Below are 15,257 nucleotides of genomic sequence, written 5' to 3' on the forward strand. Positions count from 1 at the left end.
AGCCGGGCCCGCCGAGCCGGCCGGGGGCGGGGAGATGAGCCGCGGCCCCGAGGCAGCGCCCCAGGTAGACGCACCGCCCCCTCGCGGGGCCGCGGCCCGCGCCTGCAGAGACCGGCGACCGCGGAGCCGCAGAGCCCGCGCCTCGGGGCCGGCGCTGCTCCCCGCCGCCCGCGGCGTCGGAACTTGAGGGGCTGTGGGGGCGCCGGTAACTGATAACGTGTTTCGTCTTCCGCAGGGTGGGGAGGGACGCGCGGCTCCGCCGTCGGGCGCTGGCGCTCCCGCGAAGTAGCCGGCGGCCGGCCGCCTGCACCTGGCCGTTCGGCGCCGCGCAGCCGCTGCCATGGCGGGAGCCGGCGCGTGGAAGCGCCTCAGGTCCCTGCTGAGGAGGGATGAGGCGCCGCTCTTCCTCAATGACACCAGCGCCTTCGACTTCTCGGATGAGGTGGTGGACGAGGGGCTTTCTCGGTTTAACAAGCTGCGAGTTGTGGTAGGCGACGATGGTTCTGACGTCCCAGAAAGGCCTGCTAACGGGGCGCACCCTGCGCTCCAGGCCGACGACGATTCCTTATTGGACCAGGACGTACCTCTGACCAACAGTCAGCTGAGTCTGAAGGTGGACCCGTGTGACAACTGCAGCAAGCAGAGAGAGCTACTGAAGCAGCGAAGGGTGAAAACCAGATTGACCATCGCTGCCGTTCTTTACTTGCTTTTCATGATTGGAGAACTCGTAGGTGAGTTGTGTTGCCAACTCACTTTGTTTACCTTGCCTAGAGAGCCGTTGTCGAGCTTTTATTGCCTACGATTTCAGGCTTAAACTCTTTTCAGGAACTTCGTTCTTTATCGTGTCTTAGCTTCCTAGTGCCACTATAACAAATACTACAAGAGGGTGCCTTTAAAAAACAGAAATTTATTTTCCCACAGTTTATGAGGCTGGGAGTCTGAATTCAGGGTGCCGGCTCTCGGGGAAGGCTTTCTTTCTCCGTTAGCTCTGGAGGAAGATTCTTGTCTCTTTGAGTTTCTGCGCCTGGGCAGTCTTCATGTGGCTTGGCATCTCTCTTCCCCCATCTGTTTCCGTCGCTTGCTTGTTTAATCTCTTATATATCTCAAAAGAGATTGCAGACTCACCCTACACAGTCCCTGCCTCATTCACATAAGAAAGACAACTCATTCCCAAATGGCATTATAACCACATGCATAAAACCAAAAACCAAACCCACTGCCTTCAAGTCAATTCCGACTCATAGTGATCCTATAGGACAGAGTAGAACTGCCCCATAGGGTTTCCAAGGAGCAGCTGGTGAATTTGAACTGCTGACCTATTGCTTAGCAGCCAAGCTCTTAACCACTGGGCTACCAGTGCTCCAACCACACACATCCCAGCACTGATGAGTCGATTCCAACTCATAGCGACCCTATAGGACAGAGTAGAACTGCCCCATAGAGTTTCCAAGGAATGCCTGGCGGATTCAGACTGCCAACCCTTTGGTTAGCAACCGTAGCATTTAACCACTACGCCACCAGGGTTTCTAACCACACACACAGAGGTTAGGAATTGCAACACATATTTGTGGGCGACACAATTCAATCCTTAACGTTCCATCCTTTGCCCCCCTCCCCCCGCAAAATTCATGTCCTTCCCACTTGCAAAACACATTTACCCCATCACATCATCCCAGAAGTCTCAAGTAAACTCCAAGTCCAAAATCTCCTGAGTCATCTAAGGCTAATATGGGTGAGACTTTAGGCATAGTGCACCTTGGGACAAAATTCTTCTTCACCTGTGAACCCATGAAATGAAGATTACATGTTACCTGTTTCCAAAGTACAGTGGAGGAACAGGCTCAAGGTAGACATTTCCATTACAAGTGGGAGAAATTGGAGGGAAGAAAGGGATAACAGGCACCAAGCAAGCCAAAACCCAGCAAAACAATTTATTTTAGCTCACCAGGCTTGAAAATAATCCTCTTTTCTCTTGAGACCATCTAGGCAATAGCCCTGCCTTCCAGACTCTGGGTGTTGGCCATGCCCTCTGGATTCTGGGTGGAGGCTGTACAGCCCTGGGCTTCAGCTCCGCCTTCCAGGCCCACTGGAATGACAACCCTGCTTCCTAGGCTTAGGTGGCCCATTCTTCTAGCTCATCTGAGTGGTGACCCCATCCCCTCAGCCACTGTAGGCCCAATTCTTCTGCCCCTTAGGCATGGCAGCCCCGCCCCCTCAGTGGCCCCAGTGGACTCCAGAACTGAGTTGGCAAGGTCTGACTCTTCGAAACCTAGGAAGCTGTGGCCCTACCATTTGAAGCCGAGAAGGCCCTGCTTCCTGTGCTCCTTCCAGCAGTTCTGCTGATCTCCAAACTGGTCCAGGGATGGTCCTTTCCTTTTCTTGGTGGATAACAGATGTAGATCCTTTGGCCTGTTTCTTTCCTGCCTGTAGAATTCCAAGAGGCAGACACATTCTTCCCTTTCATTCTTTCTCTCTCCCCATCAGTCTAAGCTGATGGGTTTTCTGCTGTGGTAGTTGGTTAGATCCATCAGTCACAGGCTTAATCTCTTTAACAAAAGATTGTGCAGCTGTGTCCTTGGTGAAGATTCTAGGATATGTGTTCTTAGTTCATACAACAGAATTTTCCAAGTCTTTAAGGTTTGTTTTCATTTGCACGGTTCATTTTTAAGTCCATCCCTTTCCTCTCACATTTACTATAAGCAGCAGGGAGAAACCAAGCAGCCCCTTTAAGGTCTTGCTTAGAAATCACCTCAGCCAGGTTCCAACTTCATCACTTACTAGCTCTACCTTTCACCAAAGATTTGACCATAACTCAGACAAGTTCTTTGCTACCACATAAAAAGCATCTTCCTTCCCCGCATTGTCCAGTCACAGGTTCATCATTTTCTTTTAAAGCCTCACAAGGAGCACATTTAACATCCACATTTGTAGTAACGTTCCGTTGTTGGCGCCGTGTGTATTTGCTAAGACAGTACAGACTATAGCTATCTTTACCTCCTTCTAGCCCTCACCATAATTGCCTTTGACATCCGTAATTCTACCAACATCCTGTTCAAGGCAGTCCAGGCTTTTGCTATTACAAAAACCAAACCCATTGCCATGGAATCGATTCTGACTCATAGCGACCCTATCAGACAGAGTAGAACTGCCCCATAGGGTTTCTAAGGAGCAGCTGGTGGCTTCAAACTGCCAGCCTTTTGGTTAGCACCAAACATTTAACCACTGTGCCCCGAGGGTAGGCACCTTAAAACTCTGCCAGCCTTTACTCATCACCCAATTGCAAAATCACTTCCACATTGTAGGTATTTGTTAGAGCAGCACCCCACTCTCTGTACCAGATTGTGTCTTAGTTATGGAGTGCTGCTATAACAGAAATACCACAAGTGGATGGCTCTAACAAACAAATTTATTTTCTTACAGTTCAGAAGACTAGAAGTCCGAATTCAGGGTGCTGGCTCTAGAGGAAGGCTTCCTCCCTCTGTTGGCTCTGGAGCAACATCCTTGTCTCTTTTAGCTCCTGCTCCTGGGCAGTCTTCATGCACCTTGACATCGCTTTTCCCCCATCTCTGCTTGTCTCACTTGCTTGTTTAATCTCTTTTGTATCTCAAAAAAATTGACCCAGGACATACCCTACACTAATCCTGCCTCATTAAAGACAACACATCCACAAATGGGGTTATAACCACAGGCATAAAAAAAAAAAAAAAAGCGGTTAGGAATTACAACCCGTATTTGGGGGGGACACAATTCAATCCATAACACGAAGAGACTGATCTCATGATGTGAAAAGGCCACATGGTTCCAAAATACAGATCAACCTAAGTACAACATATACTTCAAGAAATAACATGCTTCTTATAGTTCTTCAAACACCATGTCAGTGACGGTAAAGGTCGTTGTCTTTGTTGGCTATCATGTAACTTCCTCCTTTTTTCATTCTGATAAAACACCGGGTTAATTTTTGCAAATGTAAAGTCATTGATTCTAAAATTACTTAGAATCATGAATCTTATGATATGAAGGGACCTTACTGGGTGCCTGTGCCACCTGCTTGTTTTACACCTGAGGGATCCGAGGGTCCAGAGAGGTTAGATAAGTCGTAAGGTGGTTATGGAAGAGTCGTGTCTGCAATCCCTGTCTCTTGGCTGTTTCCCCCCCCCCCCATGCGTTTTGACTTAAGTGGTCTCTTTGTAGCATTTTCTTTTATATTTATATCTAAGAGATATTAAAAATTAAATAATATCAATAACGTGGAAGTTTTTCATTACAAGGAGGATCTGAAGGGGTCCAAATGGCTCCCCAAGAATTTTATGAGCTTGAAATTTTTATTTTTTAATTATCCAAGTAATATATTCTCACTAAAACTGCATTCTTATTTTAGAAATTATTTTCATAATCACTTCAGTGTGGCTGCTAACCCCTCTTAGTGATAGTTTACAAAGTGACTTTAGAGAGATGGTCCTTCCGTGTTGTCTCTAAATGATGACCCATGAGAACAGAGGTGGCTGTCCAGATTTAGGATGCTTGTTGGAGGTTGTATGTAAGAATTTTATATACATTTCCTACCACTCTTCCCCAGTGCTCACTTCTGACATGCAGGTCTTCTTTCTCTTCCTAAGACTCCCAAAGCTGTTTCCTGCCCTAAAGCTTTCAAACTCTTTTTAACCTTGCCATAGCAAGAAAGGGAACCTTGGTGGCGTGGTAGTTAAGAGCTCAGCTGATAACTAAAAGGTGGGCAGTTTGAATTCACCAGCCACTACTTGGAAGCCTTTGGGGGCAGTTCTACTCTTTCCTGTATGGTTGCTATGAGTCAGAATCGACTTGATGGCAATGGATTTCTTTTTTTTTTTATAGCAAGAAATACACTTGACACTGTGACCAGTGTAGGAATACATGTGTGTGTATGTACACACATATAAAAACCAAAAAAAAAAAAAAGCCGAACCCATACCGTCAGGTTGATCGACTCATAATGACCTTATAGGACAGAGTAGAACTGCCCTTTAGGGTTTTCAAGGAGTGGCTGGTGGATTCGAACTGCTGACCTTTTTGTTAGCAGCCAAGCTCTTAAGCACTGCACCATCAAGGCTCACATAATATGTGTATATAAATACATGTATAACTGAAACAAAAGTCTTATTTCACATGATACATGTTCATATTTTTATCAGTTGTAGTCCACTAATGAATGGGTCAGGGTCTGCAGTTTGAAAAACACAAGTTTATATTGACTGCCTTTTCCCATAGCTTCAGTTTATCATTTACGTCTCATCTCAAAAGACACCTTTAAGAGACCTTTTCTGACTGACTGAAGTAATCCTCTCTTCTCCCCTGTCTCCTCCCCAGCCTTCAAAGTCCTCAGCATCTGAGATTCTTTCATTTACTTGTTTAATATCTGTCTTCCGCCACTGAAATATAAATTGAATTCCCAACATCTAGAACAGTGACTGGTATAGAATAGACACTCAGTAAATTTTTGTTGAATTAGTTCACTGTATTAGAAAATTAACAAAAGCCTAAGTTGTAAAGAAATTAAAAGACAGGAGCAAAGCTGTGGCCAAATTAGCATGGTCTCAACAGATTTAAGATTCAGTGACTTGATCAGATTCACACAACTGGAATATTGAGTCATTCAGAGTTAGTAATTTTTGAAATTAGTATTTAATATTTAAAGCTAGAATAACATTAATCACAAATTTTCCCCTTAAGATTAATTGAGTTTATTTCACCTAAGTAAAAATCACTAAGGTATAATTGTCCTGACTTACCTACCGTTTTTGAAATCTCATATTTGATAGATACTGTTTTGCAAAAGCCATAGTATTTCCTTTCAAATACTAGTTTTATTTTCAGATATGAAAATCTTTTATTAAGCAGTACAGACATACTGGTATTTAGGATAGGCATTCACAGTATTATTCAGAATGTTACATAGAATTAAATTCTGTATAGTAGAGCATATATTAAAGTATCTCAAAAGCATTTAGAAATAAAGCATCTTATCTGTAGGGTCAGATCCTGGTGGTGTAGTGGTTTAGAGCTACAGTTGCTAACCAAAAGGTCCGCAGTTTGAATCCACCAGGTGCTCCTTGGAAACTCTATGGGGCAGTTTTACTCTGTCCTATAGGGTTGCTATGAGTCAGAATCGACTCAGTGGGAATGAGTATGGTATGCTATGGTACGGGTATCTGTAGGGTCGCTGTGAGTTGGAATCAACTTGACAGCAACAGGTTTTTTGTTTTTTTAAACATGTAAGAAGTATGGAACAATAAAAAAAAATGAAGTAATTTTTAAAGATCTGACAGAGAAGACTTTATTTTGAACCTTGGCTTTGCCGCTGACTTTTTCTGAAAGTTGGGACAAGGTCCATTCCTTTCTTCCTTCCATTTAGCAAGCATTTTTTTGAGTACTTAGCCATATGCCAGCCACTGTGCTACGTGCTCTGGATATACAATGGAGAACAAAATTATTATAATCCCTCCTATCTGAAGCTTTTAATCTAATGGAGGAAAAAAAAAAGGAGAGAGACATTAAACACATGAGTAAAGTGCTATGAAAAAAAAAAAAAAAAAACAAGGTGCTGTAAAAGATAGTAACCAGTGAAACATAGTTTATGTTATGAGCCAGGTACATTTAAATGGGAAGAAAGACTAGTAGGAGTTATCCAAGCCGAATGAGTGGGGAAGGAGTTTTCCAAGCAAAGAGAACAGCATGTACAAAGATCCTAAAGCCTGCAGTTCTTTAAAAGGAACTAAAAAGAAGGCCACAGTGAACAAGAGGGGAAGAGGCATAAAGTTTAGAGAGGTATGCAGGGGGACCAGATCAGACAGGTCCTGATAAAAAAAAAAAAAAAAAAAACTAGTGCCATAGTTTTGTTTTTTTTTTTTTTTTCTGATAAAAAAAAAGATAGGCTATATTAAATGAGTGTAGTTTTTGTTCAAGCGCAATTTGAAGCCAATTAAGGGTTTTAAGCAGGAGAGTGGCATGATAGGATTTGCCTTTTTAAAAGATCACTTAGGCTCTTAGGTGAAGAATGGATTGGAAGGTCGAAGAATGGAACCAAGTAAACTGTTGCAGAGGTCCAAACAATAAATGATTACAGCTTGGACTAGAGTGGATGGAAAAAATGTATTGATTGATAAACATTCTAGAGGTAACATGGATAAAATTGACTGATGGTTTGGATGTGAGGAGTGAGGAGACAGCAGTGTTAGCAGTGTCTCTGAATTGTCTCATCTGAGCAGCTGAGTGAATGCACAAATCCTGCTGTGCATAGGCTCAGGTTGTTTTTGACATGTTAATTCATGGAATAGCCAAGTGGAGATGTTTAGTGGACTGTTACATATGCATCTACAGTTCAGAAGAGAGGGTCGAGATAGAGAGATGATATATAGTGCCACACAAATGGGTAAAATTATCCAGAGAGTCCAAGTCTTGAGGAACTCCAACTTTAGAAGTTAAGCAGAAGGCAAACAAGTGTCCCAGAATCCAAGAAAAGAGAATGTTCCAAAATGGCAATAAGTAGGTTGAAGCTGCTGAGAAGTCTAATAAGATCAGAATGAGATAAGTATCCCTTGGATTTAGTAATACAGTTATTGATTACTTTATCAACTGCACTTGGGATGAAAAAGATTAAAGAGTGAATGCAAAGACACTGCCAGTTAAAAATGGCAAATATTTATGCACCTAGTTTTGCTCATTCCTGAAGCCTCTCTTGGAAACCCTGGTGGCCTAGTAGTTAAGTGCTACGGCTGCTAGCTGAGACGTTGGCAGTGCGAATCTGCCAGGCGCTCCTTGGAAACTCTATCGGGCAGTTCTACTCTGTCCTATAGGGTCGTTAAGAGTCGGAATCGACTCAACGGCAGTGGGTTTGGAAGCCTCTCTTAAACTACAATAAAGGGATTTTTTTTTTTTTTTAAGGTATAAATCCACATAGATGGGGAGAACTGAACAGGGGGGCAGTGGCGACAAAAATTTTGGAAACTGGAAAGGAAACAGACAAGAGGTAACTGGCTTAATAGACCAAATCCTAAACCAGCAGTAGGGAAAGCCGAGAGCCAACCCAATTTACACTAGAGCAGTGGTTCTCAAATTTTAGCCTGCATCAGAATCACCTAAAAAGCTTAAAACACTCGTTGCTGGGCCCCATCCCCAAAGTTTCTGATTCTGTAGACCTGGAGTGTTGTCGTTAGTTGCCTTCAAGCCAATGCCAACTCATAGTGACTCTATGTATGCAGAGCAGAACTGCTTCCCAGGGTTTTCAAGGCTATGACCTTTCAGAAGCAGATCACCTTTGGGTGTGTTCGAACTGCCAACCTTTCCGCTAGTTAGCTGTTTGCACCACCCAGCGACTCCTAGGTCTCCAGTATAGCCTGAGAATTTGCATTTCTAGCAAGCGCCCAGGTAATGCTGATACTGCTGATCCTAGGACCACACTTGAGAACCACTGCCCTAGAGAATCCTCAGGAATCCCAGCACTTCTGGACGTGTGGCTGAAGAGGAGGGCAGAGGGATGGGGGCAGGGTTTAGAAGAGAAGAGAATGGATTAAAACCGGTTTAAGAGCCAGTTAGATATAATCAGTCCTCATTTTGCACAGTAATGCAGTATGGTAAAAACGCAGGAGTTGAAACCATGCAAAGCAATCTTAATAATCAGTGAGAAAAATTACAATTTTTTTGGTCAAAACATTCAAAACCCTTCCTGTTGGCTATAAATGCATACCAAAAAAACCCAAATCCACTGATGTCGAGTCAGTTCTGACTCACAGCAACTCTGTAGGACAGAGTAGAACTGCCCCATAGAGTTTCCAAGGAGCTCCTGGTGGATTCCAACTGCCAAGCTTTTGGTTAGCAGCCGTAGCTCTTAACCACTGCGCCACCAGGGTTTCCATAAGTGCATAGGGATATGAAAAAATATTTAGTATGCTATAATTTAAAACAGTAGGAATGTTGAGAACTAAAGTATTTTATTTCTTCATAAAAAATGTATCAAGAGTAGTTTGAACAGTGCTTACTTGTCATATAACTGTTTTCTTGTCATATAACTTAGAACACAAAGTGAGCATCCTTTCTATGCCTTGGCAAGTTGTCATACTCCTTTCTAAGTTTGGGTCGGTTGCCAACATTGTGCACTCGATGTCATGAAACATCTCTGAAGGTTCCTTTAACCTGAAGTTTTTTCCAACGTCATTTCCTTTGGGACATCTTCATCCTTGTCATCACAGCCACTTTCCTTTTTTATGTCCTTAAGTTCCACTTCGCTAAGTTCCACTGGCTGCGTATCTAGAGTCATTCTCACAATCAGTTCTTTCTTGTGAAACTTCGTTTATGTTCAGTTCAAATCCTGCAAAGTTACTTGTACTAAAAAAAAAACCAAACCAAAGCTGTTGCCGTTGTGTTGGTTCTGACTCATAGCGACCCTATAGGACAGAGTAGAACTGCCCCATAGGGTTTCCAAGGAGTGGCTGGTAAATTTGAACAGCCGACCTTTTGGTTAGCACCTGTAGCTCTTAACCTCTATGCCCCCAGGGCTCCAGTCACTTGTACCAAAACCAAACCAAATCCACGGCTGTCGAGTCAATTCTGACTCATAGCGACCCTATAGGACAGAGTAGAACTGCCCGTAGAATTTCCAAGGAGCGCCTGGTGGATTCGAACTGCCGACCTTTTGGTTAGCAGCCGTAGCACTTAACCACTACGCCACTGAGGTTTCTGTTACTTGTGCGGAGGGGTAAAAACGCCCATCACGTACTGTTCCTTCCTGTCGTTTACTTTCTTTCACCATTTTCAATCTTCTGGTGTATCCAATTTCACTTTCAGTGTTATCACCTTTTATTTCTTTGCTGCACTTTGATTTTTTTTGACTAATTCTCACTTTCAGTTTTCAATTTTTTGCAAATTATCTCATGGGTTTATCACTGTGAGACAAGGAGGCAACACTATACATTTTGCTGTCTGCGTAAAGTGAGTAACAGATGTACAGTGACCAATTATCAGCCGACTTGGAAAGAAATGCTTGATGTCTGATCATGATTCAAAGAAAAAAAACCCACTGCCATTGAGTTGATCCCGAATCATAGCGACCCTACAGGACGGAGTAGAACTGCCCCATAGGGTTTCCAAGGAGTGCCTGGTGGATTCAAACTGCCGACCTTTTGGTTAGCAGCCGAACTCTTAACTACTAAGCCATCAGGGTTTCCGATAATGATTAGCATCTTTTATTTATGTAGTGATTTATGGACTAAAGATGTAGCAGCAAAGTTTGTACTTTTCGTAACTATTCACAGTTAATGTACTGTGCTACCTGAAATTTGAATCTTTTTGCAGGGGCTGGTGTTATTTAAACCCTAGTAACTGAAATTCATGCATATTGGAACCATGCAAAACAAGGACTGCCTGTACCTTCTCTACTCTGTAGAGTAACACCAGGCCCAAATGAGAGTGGAAAATATTGTCATGAAAACAAGAGAATTTTGGGAACGTATGTGTATTGAATACTAAGGTTTCCCTGTGCACTTTTCCAGTGCCAATAACCAGTGCTTTATCCACCAGACAAGATAATGGAGGGGTCTTCTCCGAGGATGCTGATCAGCCCAAAGAAAAGACCTAAAAATACCGACATTGGGATTGCCCAACAGTTTAGCCATGTCACCTATGGTAAAGCTTACAGTTAACAATAACTGCCCCATGTGGTCAGAACTTTCAGTTACCATTGCCTTAAGCATGAATAGAAACTAAGGAACACCAAACATCTGAAGATAGTTGCTAATATGAAAGATTGAGACTAAAACAATCAGAAGAAAATTTTTTTAGAATAGACTATAAAGGGAAAAAAATAAAAATATTATAGTGTTCTCAGAAATGAGAGATCATGCATCCATGAAACAAGAACAAGCTGCTTTAAAAAAGAAATTCAGGGTAAAGAAAAGAGCTTTTGAATAAAACAACAAAAAAAATGATGCTAGTTGTCATCCAGTTGATTCCAACTCATGGCAACCCCGGGTGTGTCAGAGTAGAACTCTATAAGGTTTTCCATGGGTGATTTTTCTTTTTTTTTCCCCAGAAGTAGATTGCTAGGCCTTTCTTCCTGAGGCATCTCTGGATAGACTCAAACCTCCAACCTTAATAATAGGAGAGAAAAGCAAGAAAATTAGAATATCAGTCCAGTAGGTCAAGGAATCAAATAATAAGAGTTTTGGAAAAATAAAACAGAAGAGCAGAAATCATCAACAATATAGGTTAGGAAATATCCCCAGAACTGTGCTTGTATATTGAAAGAATCCACAAAAGCCCAACAAGATGGATGAAAATAGACCCACACAGGGAGCAGAGCCAACATGGCGCCCTAGAAATGTACCATACCACCCCCCTGCAGCAAAAACCTGAACAACTAAGTAAAACAGATATAAAAGTCAGTCCTGGAACCCTGAGCATCAAATGAAGGGATAAAGAACTAGATCAAACACCGAATGAAAGAAGAAACTGATAGGAAACAGAGAACAAGGAGAGACGTGGAGTGGAGATCCCTTGCAAACTAACACAGCATGGTGTGGCCATCTTGGATTACAGCCACCAACAACCCCAGACAAGGAGTACGGAAAGGCAACTTCGTGATGCTGCCAACGTGAGACAGAGCACCCAGTAACCAGAAAAACATGCTTTCCCACCCCATACGCTTCTGGTGATTAGAAGCAAGAACCCACCCATGCCAGCAGCCCTCAGTGCCAGGGTCCACAATACGAGCTCCCTCCTGCAGTGCAGCTTTTTTTTTTTTTTCTTTTTTCTCCCTCCCATCTAGCCCCGTATGGTACCTCCTCTCCTTTCCCACTGGTTCCCGGATCTACCCAGTCCCCACCTTGCCATTTTTTTCCTTTTCTTTCTCCCTCCCACCTAGCCCCATATTCCCCCCTTCCCAGGGGCCCCCATCACACCACCACAGCTAGAATGGAAAAACCTCAACATAATAAAGGGCAGCTCTACAGAACCAACAGCCAAAATCATTCTCAGTGGAGAGAGGCTGAAAGCATTCCCCCTGAGAATGGAAACAAGAAAAGGATGTCCTTTATAACCACTCCTATTTAACATTGTACTGGAAGTCCTAGCTAGGACAATAAAGCAAGAAAAAGAAATAAAGGGCATCCAGATTGGTAAAAAAGATTGGTAAGGAAGAATTAAAACTATCCCTATTCCCAGATGATATTATCCTCTACATAGAGAACCCCAAAGATTCCATAAGAAAACTACTGGAACTAATTAGAAAGAATTGGTAGAATAGCAGGATACAAGATCAACATACAAAAATCAGTTGGATTCCTATATACCAACAGAGAATGTCAAAAAGGAAATCGGGAAAATGGTGTCATTCATGATAGCCTCTAGAAAGATAAAATCTGACCAGGAAAGTAAAAGACCTATACAAAGAACAGTACAAAACACTGTTTCAAGAAGCCAAAAGAGACCTATATAGATGGAAGACATACCATGCTCCTGGATAGGAAGACTCAACGGTGAAAGTACCCAAAGTGATCTACATATATAGTGAAATCTCAACCCAAATACCAGCAGCATTCTGTAATGAAATGGAAAAAATGGTAACCAACTTTATATGGAAAGGAAAGAGACCCTAGATACACAAAGCATTAATGAAAAAAAAAGATCATAGTAGAAGGCCTCTCACACTACCTGATCTCAGAACCTACTACACAGCCCAGTAGTCAAAATAGCCTGGTACTGGTATGACAGACACATAGACCAATGAAACAATCAAGAACCGAGACATAAATCCATCCACCTATAGTCAGCTGATCTTTGACAAAGTACCAAAGCCTATTAAATGGGGAATAGACCATCTTTTTAACAAATGGTGCTTGCAAAACTGAATGTCCGTCTGTAAAAAAAAAAAAAAAAAACCCATACCTCACACCATACACAAAAACTAACTCAAAATGGTCAAAGACATATGTATAAAATCTAAAATGATAAAGACCATGGACTAAAAAATAGGAACAATGCTAGGGGCCTTAATATATGGCATAAATGGAATACAAACAATGTAAGACACCAGAAGATAAACTAGATAACTAGGAGTTCCTAAAAATTAAACACTTACCGAAACACTTCACGAAAAGAATGAAAAGAGAACATACAAACTGGGAAAAAAAATTTTGGCTACAACATATCTGACAAGGGTCTAATCTGTAAAACCTATACAGTACTTCAACACCTCAACAGCAAAAAGACAATCCAGTTAAAAAATGGGCAAAGGACATGAACAGACACTTCACCAGAGAAGAAGTTCAGGCGGCCAACAGACACATGAGGCAGTGCTCCAGATCAACAACCATTACAGAAACACAAATCAGAACCACAGTGAGATCCCGTCTCACCCTGACATTACTGGCGTGAATCCACAAGAAAATAACAAATGTTGGAGAGGTTGCAGTGAGATTGGAACTCTTACGCACAACTGGTGGGAATGTAAAGTGTGACGATCACGATGGACCATGTGGCACCTCCTTAAAAAGACAGAAATACCGTACGATCCAGCAGTCTCACTCCTAGGAATATATCCTAGAGAAATAAGCGCCATCACACGAATAGACATGCACACCTGTGTTCATTCCAGCATTATTCACAATAGCAAAAAGATGGAAACAAAATAAGTGCCCATCAACAGATGAATGGATAAACAAATCACGGTACCTATATACAATGGAATACCACACAACAATAAGGAACAATGAGGAGTCCTCAGAATATGTCTGATGAATCTGGAGGACATTATACTGAGTGAAATAAGTCAATCACAAAAGGACAAATATTGTATGAGACCACTATTATGAAAACGCAAGGTTTACACACAGAAGAAAATAATCTTTGATGGTTATGAGGGAGGGGAAGGGTAGGAAGGAGAAATCACTAACTAGACAGTAGACAAGTTAACTTTGATGAAGGGAAAGACAGCACACAATATAAGGGAAGTCAGCACAACTTGACCAAGGCAAGTCATAGAAGCTTCATAGACGTATCCATACACCTTCAGGGACCGAGTTACTTGGGTTGAGGGCTGAGGACCATGGTCTCGGGGAACATCCAAGTCAATTGGTATAACATAGTTCATAAAGAAAATGTTCTATATCTTACTTTGGTGAGTAGCAACTGGGATCTTAAAAGCTTGCAAGCAGCCATCTAAGATACATCTATTGGTCCCATCCCATGAGGAGCAAAGGAGAATGAAGAAAGCTAAAAAGACACAAGGAAAATATTAGACCAAAGGAGTGATGGACCACAGCCTCTACCATCCTGAGCCCAGAACAACTAGATGGTGCCCAGCTGTCACCACCGACCACTCTGACAGATCACAAAAGAGGATACCGGACAGAGGCAGAAAAATGTAGAATGAAATTGAAATTCAAAAAAAAGACCAGATTTACTGGTCTGACAGAGTCTGTGGCCCCTGGACACCCTGCTAACTCAGAACTGAAGCCACTCCCAAGTCCACCTTTAAACCAAAGATTAGACAAGACTGTAAAACAATAACACACATGAGCAACATACTTCCTAGTTTCATCAAGTATACAAGACCAAGTGGGCAACACTTGCCCAGAAGCAAAGACAAAAAGGCAGGAAAGGACACGAAAACTGAATGACTGGATACAGGGAACCCGTGATGAAAAGGGAGGAGGAGACTGTTGCACATTGTGGGGATTGCAAGCAATGTCATAAAAAAATTTGTGTATAAATTTTTTAATGAGAAAATAACTTGTGTTGTAAGCTTCCACCTAATGTATAATAAAGTAAAAAACCCACACCAGGGTATATCATTGTAAGTTTTCCAAACACAGGGAACAAGGATGATTCTGTAAGCTTCCAAAAAGAACGAATAGGTCACACACAAAGGATGAGAGAGAGATGAATAGCTTTGGACTTCCCAACAGCAATGCTGAAAGGTAGGTGTCAAGTGAGGCGATGATTTAAATTTTGAAGGAAATTTGTTTCCAGTCTAGAATTCTATAGACATCAATCAGATAGGAAAGTAGAATAAAGATATTTTCAGACATGTAATGACTCAAAAAATGTACCACCTGCATACCACTTTTAGGAAGCTTCTGGAAGAAAACTTCATACCCACGAAAATGGCTAAAATTAAGATGACTGACAACACAAGGTAATGGTGAGGACGTGGAGCAAGTGGAATACCATACATTGCTGGTGTGACTTTAAAATGGTACAACTACTATGGAGAACAGTTTAAGGTT

The 15,257-nt window shown here is 42.2% G+C and overlaps 1 protein-coding gene across 3 annotated transcripts in view; it reads left to right on the top strand.

Annotated features, from left to right (window-relative positions):
- Positions 1-285: 285 nt before the first annotated feature.
- Positions 286-15,257, top strand: part of SLC30A4 (solute carrier family 30 member 4) — a 41,032-nt gene continuing 26,060 nt past the window's right edge. The window contains exons 1-2 of one of the 3 annotated variants that reach the window (XM_064292012.1): positions 286-731; positions 3,421-11,769. In XM_064292012.1, coding sequence (XP_064148082.1) covers positions 341-731; positions 3,421-3,461 — 432 coding nt within the window. In that variant the 5' untranslated portion in view covers positions 286-340 and the 3' untranslated portion in view covers positions 3,462-11,769. Of the gene's footprint in view, positions 732-3,420; positions 11,770-15,257 lie in introns of those variants that run through there. The other 2 variants (XM_064292011.1, XM_064292010.1) reach the window with 2 other exon arrangements.

Source organism: Loxodonta africana, chromosome 10 (assembly GCF_030014295.1).
Source record: "Loxodonta africana isolate mLoxAfr1 chromosome 10, mLoxAfr1.hap2, whole genome shotgun sequence".
NCBI lineage: Eukaryota > Metazoa > Chordata > Mammalia > Proboscidea > Elephantidae > Loxodonta > Loxodonta africana.